At 44.1% G+C, this 14,271-nt stretch overlaps 1 protein-coding gene across 1 annotated transcript in view; it reads right to left on the bottom strand.

The window, feature by feature from the left end:
• LOC309889507 (very low-density lipoprotein receptor-like) overlaps positions 1-13,748 on the bottom strand; it is a gene marked incomplete at both ends in the record, with an annotated part of 96,388 nt that extends 82,640 nt beyond the window's left edge. Inside the window, 2 exon segments of the mRNA XM_082782356.1 lie at positions 12,531-12,779; positions 12,781-13,748. Coding sequence (XP_082638482.1) covers positions 12,531-12,779; positions 12,781-13,748 — 1,217 coding nt within the window.
• Between the last annotated feature and the right edge of the window lie 523 nt (positions 13,749-14,271).

Below are 14,271 nucleotides of genomic sequence, written 5' to 3'. Positions count from 1 at the left end.
AAATTAGGAAAAAGTTCTTCTCAGAAAGAGTGGTTAGGCATTGGAACAGGTTGCCCACGGAAATGGTGGAGTCACTGTCCCTGAAGGTGTTTAAAGAAAGGGTAGACATGGTACTTAGGGACATGGTTTAGTGGGCAATATTGGTGGTAGGTGAATAATTGGACCAGATGATCTTAGAGAACTTTTCCAACCTTGATGATTCCATGGCTCTGTGATTCTATTCTGAGCAGCCAGCCCCCCTGTGCTCCCTGGCAGTTCCACCAGCAACCAGCCCAGTGCTGGTTTTCACACTGAAGGCACTGATGTACGTAATGATCTTTCATTTACTTCAATAACAAGAATTTGTTCATGGGTGAATACTTTCCTTGCTTTTAGAAAACGTATTATCTGAATCCTCATCAGCTTAGAAAACAGGGGGAATTGGCTGGTAATCTCCATTGTGAGGCTTCCCAAAATGAGACGGGATCCTGATAGGGCAGTATATCCCTCAGTCCCAGCAGTAGGGACATGCATGTCTGCATCTGCTTCAGCTCCTGATTATCAGTCTCTTAAGGGGGAAATAAACAAGGAGCAGTACCAGAAACTTGTGAGTGATGCAAACCATTGAGCAGCATTGTCGTGGTTTAACCCGGCTGACAGCTAAACACCACACAGCTGTTCGCTCACCCTCCCCCCTCCCTCTCTGGGATGGGGGAGAGAAATGGGAAAGTGAAGCTCGTGAGTTGAGATAAAGACAGTTTAATGAGACAGGAAAACAACAATAAGAATAATAATGATGATAATAGTACTACTACTAATAATGTGTACAAACAAAGTGATGCACAATGCAATTGCTCACCACCCGCTGACCGATGCCCAGCCTAACCCCAAGCAGTCCCGGCGCCCCACTCCCAGCTAGCCACCCCTATATATTGTTTAGCATGACGTCAGATGGTATGGAATACCCCTTTGGCTAGTTTGGGTCACCTGTCCTGGGTCTGTCCCCTCCCAGTTCTTGCTGCACCCCCAGCCTGCCCGTTGGCAGGACAGAGCAAGAAGCTGAGACGTCCTTGGCTTGGTATAAGCACTGCTCTGCAACAATTAAAACATCGGGGTGTTATCAGCACTCTTCTCATCCTAAGCCAAAACATAGCATTCTACCTACCAGCTACTAGGAAGAAAATTAACTCTGTTCTAACTGAAACCAGGACAAGCATGAATTGCATATTATGATGAGCCAGTATTCTTTATAATAGTCTTGGAGCAAAACTGATGAACAATCTCTAAAATAAACTACATTCTTATCTTTATGGAAATTTTGAATAATAAAGAGATTCATGCAAGGAAAAGCTTGTTTGCTGATAAATTACAATGAGAAAAGAGGGATAAAACTGCTGGAAATTCCACTGTTGATAAAAACCGAGGACATTATTTATTGTGAAAGTTATATAGGAAACAAATGTACATACTCAGTCAAAGCAACAATTAAACTAAGAAAACAGGCTCTGTCATCTCTATCAGTCAGGGGATGGGGCAAGGATCTCTGCAGAATGGTCTCTTTAGGGACCATTTTATTTGGGCAAAATGTCCATCTAGCCAAATTGTTCTGGTAATTAAACATATATGATTCTCAGAATATACAATGCTTTCAAATATCAGACTCCTTCACAGTAGATATCCCTCAGGATTTACTTGTAAGCCAAAATGTTTTTAATTTTATTTACTTTCTTCATTTCATCGACTATTTTTGTTCTATTTCCAAAATTATAAGCTGGAAAGAGAACCAAAGTCCAGTACACTTTGAAGCCCAGGTTCTACGTCTGGATGCCAAGTGTAGGGCACTAACAGCTAGGTATAATCCAGATGAAGGAGTATGAAGCAGCATGAAGGAGGTTTTCTACTAACCAATCTTGCAACACATGATTTTATCATACATCAGTGATGAACCAAGTGGCTGACCTTTCTGGCTCCTCTGAAATATGTGACATTCCTTTCATGCAGATGGACTGTATAAAGTGTCTAAAAGCCAGTAAGACTGAACCAGTCGTGCATTTTATAATCATCAAGAAGAAACAGTCATTGTCAGATAGGTATTTACCAAACGCCAAGAAAAGATTCTTAAATAGGATAGATGATTATCTGATTGCACAAAACATTTGCTCTCGAACAACAAAGGAATGGGTGACCAGATCAGATTTAGACAACTGAACTAAAGCTATCTTAGGTTAATCAGATGAGGTGAATCTTACACATCCTACATTGGTAGTGATGTGCTAATGCAACCAGCTCCAACTCTTCTCTTATTGTTCTTCAGTGGTGGGAATTTCTCTAAAGTTCCCAGTTTGCATTCAAACGGCTAGTACATGAAATAAGTTTGCACTCAAGACTGGTATCCAATTTGTGCTCGGAATACAGCTATATCCATCCTCTGTTTCTCTCTGGTAATTACTGGTTTAATGAGGATATTTTTTTCAATCACGTTCTTGCATTATGACATACATGAAATACAAGTTTGCTTAACACTACTTACATGATAAAAACCTGGAATAAAAGTGGGGACTTTTGTAGCATTGCTTCTTACAACCTAGCAACATTTTTCATTTCAATTTTGAAGAACTCTTTGAGGAGTATGTGATTTTTTAAATGAAAAATAAATGTCCATCCTGTTCCACGGAAGCACAATGACAATGTAACAGCTAATATTCATTTATACAAAAATGAGCCCAGCCCAAATAATTTTTGTTTCAGCCAATCGTCTCTGTACTATTAGCCATAGGATAATTAGAATACAAACTATCTTAGTATTATAATTACTTTCAGCTTAATTCCTACATTAACCTGATATTGTACACCACTATTGCTCATTACACTTGTTTTATTAACATAGTCTACCAAAATTATATTAACATTCTTTCTAGCTACAACATTATCTTCTGGTTCACCCACACACAAAATAGCCTCCATTAAAGGTGAAATAATAATAACAAAAATATCACAGTAAAACTTAAATGCTTAGTTAACCTCTGCTTTCCAAGAATAACAACAATTTACATAACCGTTCAGATATTTTTCACTGCATATCCCTAACCAGTTCTGTGTAGAAAATTATATTTATATATGCTTCTGCAGCATTCAAATATACTTTATTGTATGACAGCAGGAATTGAAATAAAATGAGTTCGTAAAATCAGTGATGCCAGCGTATTAGTAGTTTGTCCTCAATATTTTGCTATAATGGTTATTGAAAGTGAATTAATCTTTCTTATTAAAATCTATTTATATACCCCTAACTACCATTAAAATGTTATTTTGTCTTCAGCACAACAAATTAATCTTATTTTCTACTAAAAATAAATCAATTTTTTTTGTTTGTTTGTTTTTTGTTTTTTTCAGGCTTAGCCTGTTCATGATGCTTCTGTGAAGCAAACACAAAAGAAAGCTCAAAGAAAAAATAATTAAATGGAAAAATGAAAGGAAGAACTAGAAACTTATCAATAAAAATTACAGGCAAGGTTTATCAGTTTACACTTTAAAGACCTATTGTTGCAGAAGTGTCTCCCCCATCTCAGGGGGGGAGGGGGAGGGGGAGCAAATGGCTGTGTGGTGTTTAGCTGCCAGCTGGGTTAAACCACACAACAGTTCTTTTTGGCAACCAACGTGGGGCCCAAAAGGTTGAGATAATGGCAGATCTGACCAGAGTGTGCTAAACCAAGATTGGTATAAGTATTAGACCTGCTTAATAGTTGCTAGTCACAATGTTAATTGCTTTAATCTCATGTCTGCTGTGCCTGTTTTCCAAATTGAGTTTTATAGCACGTTACTTTCTGTATGTGCTCTCTTTCATGTTGTTTATCCTCTCCAGTGTTATAAATTAGACCACACAATTTACTGGTCTATTGAAATTATTTTATTAATCAAGTAAGCAGACACAAGCAAAACAGCGCTGGGCGGCTGGAGAGTCTCCGCTGCGCAACAGCACGCAACTTCCCTTTCCAGGGTTGCTGTTTTATAGCAGTCGAATTCCGGCTTATCGGGACTTGTTGAACTGGCTGAGGCTGCGCAGTCTATTGTTGAGAGGGGGGTCATTGTTCCTCTGCTCCATGTTCAGGTGGGGGAAGTGAAGCGGCAAAAAGGATGCCTTGTGGTAAGGAATTTCACAGAGTCTGGTTTCACTCAAGGATGTTTACCCAACACCCCCTGCTGCTATCTGCTTGCTTAATCCTCCCCCTTTATCAAGGCCATTAAATTGTACAACCTTATCTCCTCAGCAGATTCTCCAAGTTCCTCAATGACAATGAACAAACCCCCACTAATTTATCACATCCAAGCCCTGGTTTAAGATCATTATGGTACTGTGTGTTGTAACAGTGGCTTATGAGACGAAATATCTGGTCATGACTCTAACCTGGTATTTGTACTCAGCACTGTCGTCAACTCTATACTTTGGAAACCATATCTTGGAAACTATTAACAATTACACCTATTGCCTTTTTTTGTCAGGGAGCTAATATGTGGAGGGGAAAGGGGAAGATATTTTTTCCTACTTGTTCACTCTCCCTTTCTCCTTCACCACCCTCTTATCCTCCGAGCTAGTTACAATAGTTCTCCAAGATTTTGAATGACCTTGAGATGTTCAGACTAGCATGGTGTTATTGTTATGTCTCCTGAATGTGCTTCAGGTTTTGTTTAAGGTTAAACAACTACTTAGGAATGCCATCCAGAGATCTGTCCTGAGGCAGGATAGTTGTGAGTGGCAGGGAGTGTGGGAGGATATGGGGAGGTTTCTAGAGCAGTGGGCACCTCTAGTGTTTTGGAAATTCACCCCTGAACAACTGCAAAATCCTAAAAAACTGGTAGAATGCTTGAAAAAAAAAGGTGTCATGACTCTGGCAGTTCCAAAGAGACACAAATCACTGTAGCGTGCTGGGGTCTGGCCCATGCCTATCGAGCTGCAATTGATGCTACTGTAAACCTAGTGACAGACCCTGCGGGCGCTCCAACCCCTACAATGAACCCTGCAGCTGCTTCATCTCCCGCAGCCGCTCCAGCTCCCTCAGCCGTTCCAGCCCCTGCAGCTGCTCCAGCCCCTGCAGCCACTCCAGCTCCTGCAGCCAGTCCAGCTCCTGTGGCTGGATCCGAGGAATGAGTTCTAGCAGTGGAAGTTGCCCGTGCAGAGGGTATTCCAAACCCTGTGGCAGGCCCTGTGGCTGGGTCAGAGAAACAAGCTGTAGCAGTGCAAGTTGCCCCTGTAGACTAGGTGAAAAAAATGGTATAGACATTCAGGTCATTTAGAACACAGAGAGTCTTCTGCTAGGTCTAGGTAAAGAGAAGATGGGGCTGGGCCATCAGAGATGCAGGAGGAGGAAGATGAGTATGTCAAAAAATCAACAGTAACTACCCGAAATCTATACCAGCGTTAGCTATGAGACGTGCGAAAAGATTTTGGTTGCTGCATAGGTAAGCAGCTTGTCACCTGATTCCTCCGGTGCAGGGACACCGGAGCCAATTGTGTGGAATTAGAGGGCAGGGAAGCCAGGCGGCTGGGAGAGACGCAGGCATTGACAAAGCAATTGGAGATGGAGCATGATCTTACAGCCTCTGGAGGCGTCTCCTGTCAGCTGTGAAGGAAAGGTATCCCTTCAAGGAAGAACTTGTATGTCTACCAGGCAAGTGGACCACTATGGAGAAGGGAATCCAGTACCTGAGGGAATTAGCCGTACGGGAAGTGATTTATGAGGACCTAGACAACGGACAAATATCCACAGATCCAAATGAAGTTAAATGTACACGACCCATGTGGCGGAAGTTTGTACGGAGTGCACCATCATCATATGCCAGCTCATTGGCAGTAATGGCCTGGAAACAGGATATGGAACCCACAGTGGATGAAGTGGCTGAACAACTCCGGCAGTACGAAGAATGTCTCACCTCTTCCTTACAGGCCTCGTCTTGGCTATGGAGAAACATTCTGAAAAGGTCCACCAACTTAAAGAGAATTTATCTTCCTCCCCATATGAACAAACCAGTGTCCACCAACTAAAAGAGAATACTTGGGAGAAATTGTCTGAAAAGTTCCACCAAGTTGAAGAGAGATTATTTTCCTCCGCACCTGTACAAACCAGTGTCTCAGCTATCAGGGATAAGTGTTCATCCACACAAGGAAGACGATATGGTGGGTACTCACCCCGTGTCATCCTGTGGTTTTACCTACGAGACCATGGAGAGGACATGAGAAAATGGGATGGAAAATCCACCGCGACCCTAGAGGCACAGGTACGTGAGTTGCAAAAGAAAACAATCGGGAAAAAGGGGTTCTCTGAAAAGTTTGCTGCTCCAACTTCCAGCAGACAGTCCTTTAAACACAGAAACGAAGAAGATTCTGACCAGGACTAGAGGGGCCCTGCCTCCAGCCAGGGGGAGGAAAGGGACAATCGAGTTTATTGGACTGTGTGGATTCAATGGCCTGGCACATCAGACGCACAGAAGTATAAGGCTTTAGTAGACACCGGTGCGCAATGTACTGTAATGCCATCGAGCTATAAAGGGCCAGAGCCCATCTGTATTTATGGAGTGACAGCAGTTGACTGTATTGGAGGCTGAAGTGAGTCTAACTGGGAATGAGTGGCAAAAGCACCGCATTGTGACTGGCCCGGATGCTCCGTGTATCCTTGGCATAGACTATCTTAGAAGAGGATATTGCAAGGACCCAAAAGGGTTCCGGTGGGCTTTTGGTATAGCTGCCTTAGAGACAGAGGGCATTAAACAATTATCTACCTTGCCTGGTCTCTCAGAGGACCCTTCTGTTGTGGGATTGCTGAGGGTCGAAGAACAGCAAGTGCCAATTGCTACCACAACTGTGCACCTGCACCAACCGAGACTCCCTGATTCCCATTCCATCCCATTGGTGGAATTGCTTTTGCTCAGGGACCTGGATGCACTTGGTGGGTAATGCAAAAGAATGGGGAGGTCTGGTGTGTACCACAAGGGGATTTAATACTGGGTGAGAATAGTCCACGAGTTGAATTGTATTATGTTAATTATTATATAACACTGTATGTCATCACTACCATAATTGCTATATACCACAGATGAAAATGGTGATTAATTAGAATGTTTTGGAAAGAGTGTAACCTGAGCATGACATAAATGGTATGGAATAAGGGGTGGCTACCAGGAGGAAAATTAACTCTGTCCTAAATGAAACCAGAACACTGACCAAAACTGGCTAAAGGGGTATTCCATACCATCTGACATCATGCTAAATGATATATAGGTGTGGCTAGCTGGGGTGGGGGAGCCGGTTGCTCAGGCATAGACTGGGCATTGGTCAGCGGGTGGTGAGCAATTGCATTGTGCATCACTTGTTTCGTACACATTATTAGTAGTAGTACTATTATAATTTTGTTTGTGTGTGTGTGTGTACATGTATTTTAATAAACTGCCTCTATCTCAACCCACAGGCTTCATTTTCCTGTTTCTCTCCTCTATCCCAGAGAGGGAGAGGGAAGGATGAACGAACAGCTATGTGGTGCTTAGCTGGTGGCCGGGTTAAATCACAATTATAGGTAATGTCCCCAGAATTTAACAGCAGACCTAGTGATCGTGTATCTGAGCAACAGAGCATATTTAGATGGGGTCAGGCTGTTTCATCAGTGAAGAAAATACTGCCGTTCCCAGCAGAGGAAGAGTCAAAGAATCAAAGCTTGAGCTTAGAATGGACAGACCCCAGTTATAGGAAAGAACTGAGACTGAAACGTTGAGAGGTGATCAAGCTGTTGTTAATTTGTTCTTCAGAGTGGTAACAACCAGCTTTTCAAATATTTCTTTCCTAGCGAAATGGGAATATTGGGTGAGCTTTTGGGGGATTATTTTTTTTTCTTTTAAATAAAATTATTTCCATCACAGAGAGAAAGATCTGCTATGATTTTCTAGTCTCCATCCTCTGTGGCTTCAAAGAATTTCTATTTCCCTTCATGTCAGGATGTAATAACAGCAGTAAGGAAAAGGTACTTCATTGCCTTATCGAAATCTAAACTAAATGAGCACTTCTTTTTTCTCTTCATTTCTTTAAAACTACATTTCTTCATTTCTTTAAAACTACTCCCTTCTTTTCTATTCATGACTCTTTTTCAGTATTCCAGTGGGAGCACCTGTGCTGCTTCCCTTCATAACAAAGATTCTGCTTAACAAATCCCACTGTCCATTTCCCTCCTTTCACTGCAGGACAGCTATCTATACACCCAGAAATATCATCAGGATCTCTGAAGACCCTTGTTCTTACAGGCTGTCATGGAAGGTACTGTAATTCAGATTCAGGCACCTACATTTAGACAGCTACAAAATATGCATCGACATTCAAGGTACCTAAAATCTCCTTACACTTAATAGTACTATAGAAGCTATTCAGTTGCCCACATGTAGATGACCCTTGGTATTTGATGTGCTCTGAGATATTTTGCCTGGCACTCGACTCCTAGACTAGAAAGTTTCTGCCACAATTCTCTCAACAGAGAATTGTGGCTTGAGCATAGGAGAAAAAAGAGGGTTTATAATCTTTGGAAAAGTGGGCAGGCCACTAGGGAGGACTTTAAGGATGTAGCGAGGCTGTTCAGGGACAAAATTAGGAAGGCCAAAGCTCATCTGGAGCTCAATCTGGCTACTGCCGTTAAAGATAACAAAAAACGTTTCTATAAATACATCAACACAAAAAGGAGGACTAAGGAGAATCTCCATCCTTTACTGGATGTGGGGGGAAACTTAGTTACAAGAGATGAGGAAAAGGCGGAGGTGCTCAATGCCTTCTTTGCCTCAGCCTTTAGCGGCAATACCGGTAGTTCTCTGGATACTCAGTACCCTGAGCTGGTGGAAGGGGATGGGGAGCAGGATGTGGCCCTCACTATCCACGAAGAACTGGTTGGTGACCTGCTACGGCACTTAGATGTGCACAAGTCGATGGGGCCGGATGGGATCCAACCAAGGGTACTGAGAGAACTGGCAGAGGAGCTGGCCAAGCCACTATCCTTCATTTATCAGCAGTCCTGGCTATCGGGGGAGGTCCCAGTTGACTGGTGGCTAGCAAACATGACGCCCATCTACAAGAAGGGACGGAGGGCAGACCTGGGAAACTACAGGCCTGTCAGTTTGACCTCAGTGCCAGGGAAGCTCATGGAGCAGATCCTCTTGAGAGTCATCACGCAGCACTTGCAGGGCAAGCAGGCGATCAGGCCCAGTCAGCATGGGTTTATGAGAGGCAGATCCTGCTTGACGAACCTGATCTCCTTCTATGACAAAGTGACGCGCTGGGTGGATGAGGGAAAGGCTGTGGATGTGGTCTACCTTGACTTCAGCAAGGCTTTTGACACCGTCTCCCACAGCATTCTCCTCGAGAAGCTGGCTGCTCTTGACCTGGACTGGCGCACGCTTCATTGGATTAGAAACTGGCTGGATAGCCTGGCCCAAAGTGTCGTGGTAAATGGAGTCAAGTCCAGTTGGAGACCAGTCACTAGTGGCGTCCCCCAGGGCTCGGTGCTGGGGCCGGTCCTCTTTAATATCTTCATCGATGATCTGGACGAGGGCATCGAGTGCACCCTCAGTAAGTTTGCAGATGACACCAAGTTAGGTGCGTGTGTCGATCTGCTTGAGGGTAGGAAGGCTCTGCAGGAGGATCTGGATAGGCTGGACCGATGGGCTGAGGTCAACTGCATGAAGTTCAACAAGGCCAAGTGCCGGGTCCTGCACCTGGGGCGCAATAACCCCAAGCAGAGCTACAGGCTGGGAGATGAGTGGTTGGAGAGCTGCCAGGCAGAGAAGGACCTGGGAGTGATGGTGGATAGTCGGCTGAATATGAGCCAGCAGTGTGCTCAGGTGGCCAAGAAGGCCAATGGCATCCTGGCTTGTATCAGGAACAGTGTGACCAGCAGGGCTAGGGAGGTGATCGTACCCCTGTATTCGGCTCTGGTGAGGCCGCACCTCGAGTACTGTGTTCAGTTTTGGGCCCCTCGCTACAAGAAGGACATCGAGGTGCTTGAGCGGGTGCAGAGAAGGGCGACGAAGCTGGTGAGGGGCCTGGAGAACAAGTCCTACGAGGAGCGGCTGAGGGAGCTTCAGCCTGGAGAAGAGGAGGCTCAGGGGCGACCTTATCGCTCTCTATAGGTACCTCAAGGGAGGCTGTAGTGAGGTGGGGGTTGGTCTGTTCTCCCACGTGCCTGGTGACAGGACGAGGGGGAATGGGCTTAAGTTGAGCCAGGGGAGTTTTAGGTTAGATGTTAGGAAAAACTTCTTTACTGAAAGGGTTGTGAGGCATTGGAACAGGCTGCCCAGGGAAGTGGTGGAGTCACCATCCCTGGAAGTCTTCAAAAGACGTTTAGATGTAGAGCTTAGGGATATGGTTTAGTGGGGATTGCTAGCGTTAGGTCAGAGGTTGGACTCGATGATCTTGAGGTCTCTTCCAACCTAGAAATTCTGTGATTCTGTGATTCTGTGATTCTGTGGTCCCCCACAGGTCCTGTGTTACATCCAGGGGGGCAGATGACAGTGACACAAAATCTGTAGGAAACTCACAGCATTCTGGATCAGGAAATTGAAATGAGGCAGGATATTGTGAGATATGTCAAATGGTTCCAGAAGCCTGTAATAAGGGAATTAAGCAAAGACCTAAATCTCCCTTAATCCCACATAACCAGAACCAAGATACACAGATCACATGTAGACACTTTAGGTTCCTGAATCTGGAGCTCAGTCCCAGCATAGTAGGCATAATTTCTGTTTTCCCATCTTCCTCCATGTAACTAAAAATGCTTTATACAGAGTATTAAAACCTTACTGTGACACATTATGCAGATAATACCAACAGACAGAAAAATAAAACTAGTAATAAAACACAAGTTTAGGAATATGGTTCAAATGCATGCACCAGTATTCTTATATATTCTCCATTTGTCATTTTATATGATGATGAATATGGAATACAAACATAGGTTATTTAGATAGGTCTACACAATCAGTTTGAGTACCCTTGGAGACATCTTTGGAGACAAATTGTACTAATTCCAGATCATTTTAAATGAGTTGTTTATCCAGTCTCAGATATGGCTAATAAATCTATGGAAAATGATGAATGACAGACTATGATGACTATTTAGCTATTAATCATATGAATTTTCCAAAAGAAAAAATAATTTCAGAGCTCAAATGCAATTACAGCTAGCTCAGTCCAATCCGGACATTTTACCTTCCATGCAAAAGAAAAAAAAAAAAAAAAGAAAAAAGAATGAGAAAGAAATTAGGGATGGAGTATAAACATATACTTGTTTTAGAAATGATCTATCACTGTATATGTACCTGTTGCAGGAAGCACGGCCGAAAGCACGACAGACACCAGTAGAGTCAGATCATGCTCCATTTTATTGCCCGAATAGCCTAACTTTTATAGTGAACTTAACAGGGGTGGACAGTGTTTCACACAAGATTATTGGTCAAAAGCACTCAGACAAACAACTATAAGAAAACAACCCCACCTGCAAGAAAACAACCCCTTGTGATTAGCAGTCACATAGACCTTGTCCTTGAAGCCAGCTACTGGTAACAATATTTTTCTGAATTCCTCAATTGGGCGATGTGGGAACACTGTCATGGGAACTTCTCATAGTTGCCCTGGTAGCTTGGTTTGCTCAGCTACAGCAAGCCATGGGATTTTTGCTGTTTCAAGAAATCCCTCAACAATTCCCCCTTCTTCTTTTGAGCAAACCAAGCCCGACACAGCAGTTTTACAAGTGACTCTTTAGCTATACTTACAACACACAATGATGATTACCACCACCATAAACCAAATCCTTAATCCCCTTGTGACTAAACCCAGCAATCATCTATACCTTGTTTCAAACAAGTCAGTGAACCACTGATTGAAAGGATTGATACCATATTGAATCTTTCTCATGTGCTCTTTCAGGAAAGTAATGGATTTGTGAATTGACTCATTATGATCAGAAAGGTTTGAACAGTACATTCCCTTAAAGTCCTCACACCCATTCCTTTGGGCCAAAAGCAAGATGTCAATAGCAGCTTGATCCTGTAAAAGCAGATGTCGCAGACTATTTTGATCTGGTAACATCTCCTCAAGTATCTCTGTCGTGGCATAGGCTTGCCTCTTGGCCCAGCATACCAATTTTTCTAAGTTGTTACGTGCGGCCGCAGATGCCACTCCAGGCACTGAAATTGCTAATGCCGCTCTAGCTGCAACCCCACACAATTCAACATTATCATTGCAATCCAATGCAAGCAATGCCCATTTATGTCTGGTGATCTCACGCAACTGTAACAAGCTAGGAGCAAATACAATGAGTTTATCTAAGTAACATGGACATCTGATAGCATTTGCAGGGATACCTTGCCAGGCCCTATCACCACAAATCAGAAGTACATCAGGAGGTAAGGCCAAAGCTGTACAATTGTTCCAAACACTGTAGTTGTTACCCGTTGTCTCCATGCTATAAACCCCTAAACCCTGCTTAGCAGCGTCATTGTAATCACAGGTGTTATTTGTATTTCTATACCAGTATGGCCCTTTCCAGGTTCCTGTAGCAGGATTCATCTGATACCCACGGCTACATTCACATTTGTAGCCACCCTTCAGGTTGATACAGATTTGACTACAGATACCAGGGTTTTGGCATTCATCGATATCTCCACAGTTTCTCTTGTCTATAAACTCAAACCCAGCTGGACAGTCACATTCATTTATGATGCATTCCTCCAGGGGCTCATCACCCCAGTCCTTGCAGTCTCTCTGCTGGTTACACACTATTGATATCTATGCATTCTCCACTTCTGCACTTGAATTTGCCAGGTCCAGAGCACTGAATAACATTGTTATAGTTTGCTTCATCAGTGCCATCCAGACAGTCTCTCACACCACTGCACTGCCTACTCCCATGGACACAGTTCCCATCTTCACATCTGAACTGGTCTGGCCTGCAGGTCCGAGAAGGGCAGTTAATTTCATCACTTCCATCCTTGCAATCAGGATCTCCATCACATCGCCACTTCTTGTGGATACATTCACCTGAGCCGCACTGCACCTCACTCGTAGAACACTTCACTGGAGGTGCAGGCTGGCGGACACACTGCTCCAAAGATTCATCCGAGTGGTCGGAGCAGTCAGCATCATCAACACACACCCAGCTGATAGGGATGCAGGTAGAACTCTTGCACTGAAACTCATGAACACCACAGGTAGGAGGTGCACACTCCAGCTCATCGCTACCATCACTGCAGTCATCTTGAACATTGCAGACAAAGCTTTTGGAAATACATTGCCCACTACTGCATGTGAATTCCGCTGCACTACAAGTCACAATGCCACAATTCTCTTCATCTTCACTGTCACAGTCCTTTTCACCATCACATTTCCAGGACACTGGGATACGCTGGGTTGACTGAGGACCACAGCTGATTTCATTTACCCGGCATGTTCTCGTATGACACAGCTCAGCACTCTCATCAGACCCATTTTCACAGTCCGGATCCCCATCACACTGCCATCTATTTGGCACACACTGACCACTGTTGCACACAAAGTCAGATTCAGCACACGTCTTCTTCACACAAGCACTCTCATCACTGCCATCTAAGCAGTCTTCACATTTTGCTCTAGCACCGTCGGCAGCAGTGCACAGGCCGGCGAGGGCGAGCAGCAGGCAGAGTGCCCCGCAGCGCAGCAGCACCCACCGCCGCCCTGCACCTGTGTCACTTATACTGCTCCTATTACCCATGCTGTTAGTGTCAGTGGCATCCTCCTGGTACCGTTTCTGTCTTTGTCGCCCCTTACTCTCCCCCTTTTCTTTTTGCCACTGACCATTCACCACAAATGGATGAGACACATGATTACTAGTTAGGAAAGAGAGTGTAACGTCTGCTTTACGGCTGCAGGCCGTGCCAGCTGCAACCCTAGAAGCTGTTTGTGAACGAGCCTGACGGTGGTCATTTGGCAGTGTAATCTGCGTCTCTGCTCTCCTGCCCTGCAATAGAGCTAAATCATCATTAATAGTCTGTAGAATGTGGCAACCCCACGGAATGTTATCCAGAAACATAGTTATAACACCGATCTGGGGACGAATAGTCTTTTTTGCATTGCAAGATAAACTTCTTATAAAAAGAATGCCAGAGAGAAGCAGCACAGCCGCTGCTGCCGCTGCCTCCATGGTTCCGTCAGACAGGCTGCAGGGTCCTGATGTCCGTCCCTCTGCTCTGTGCCGACTCGCCACACCGTGAGGGTCGGCTGCCACTGACGCCTCT

Source organism: Aythya marila (assembly GCF_965140915.1).
Source record: "Aythya marila genome assembly, chromosome: W".
Lineage (NCBI taxonomy): Eukaryota > Metazoa > Chordata > Aves > Anseriformes > Anatidae > Aythya > Aythya marila.
This window is presented reverse-complemented; position numbering and strand designations above follow the sequence as displayed.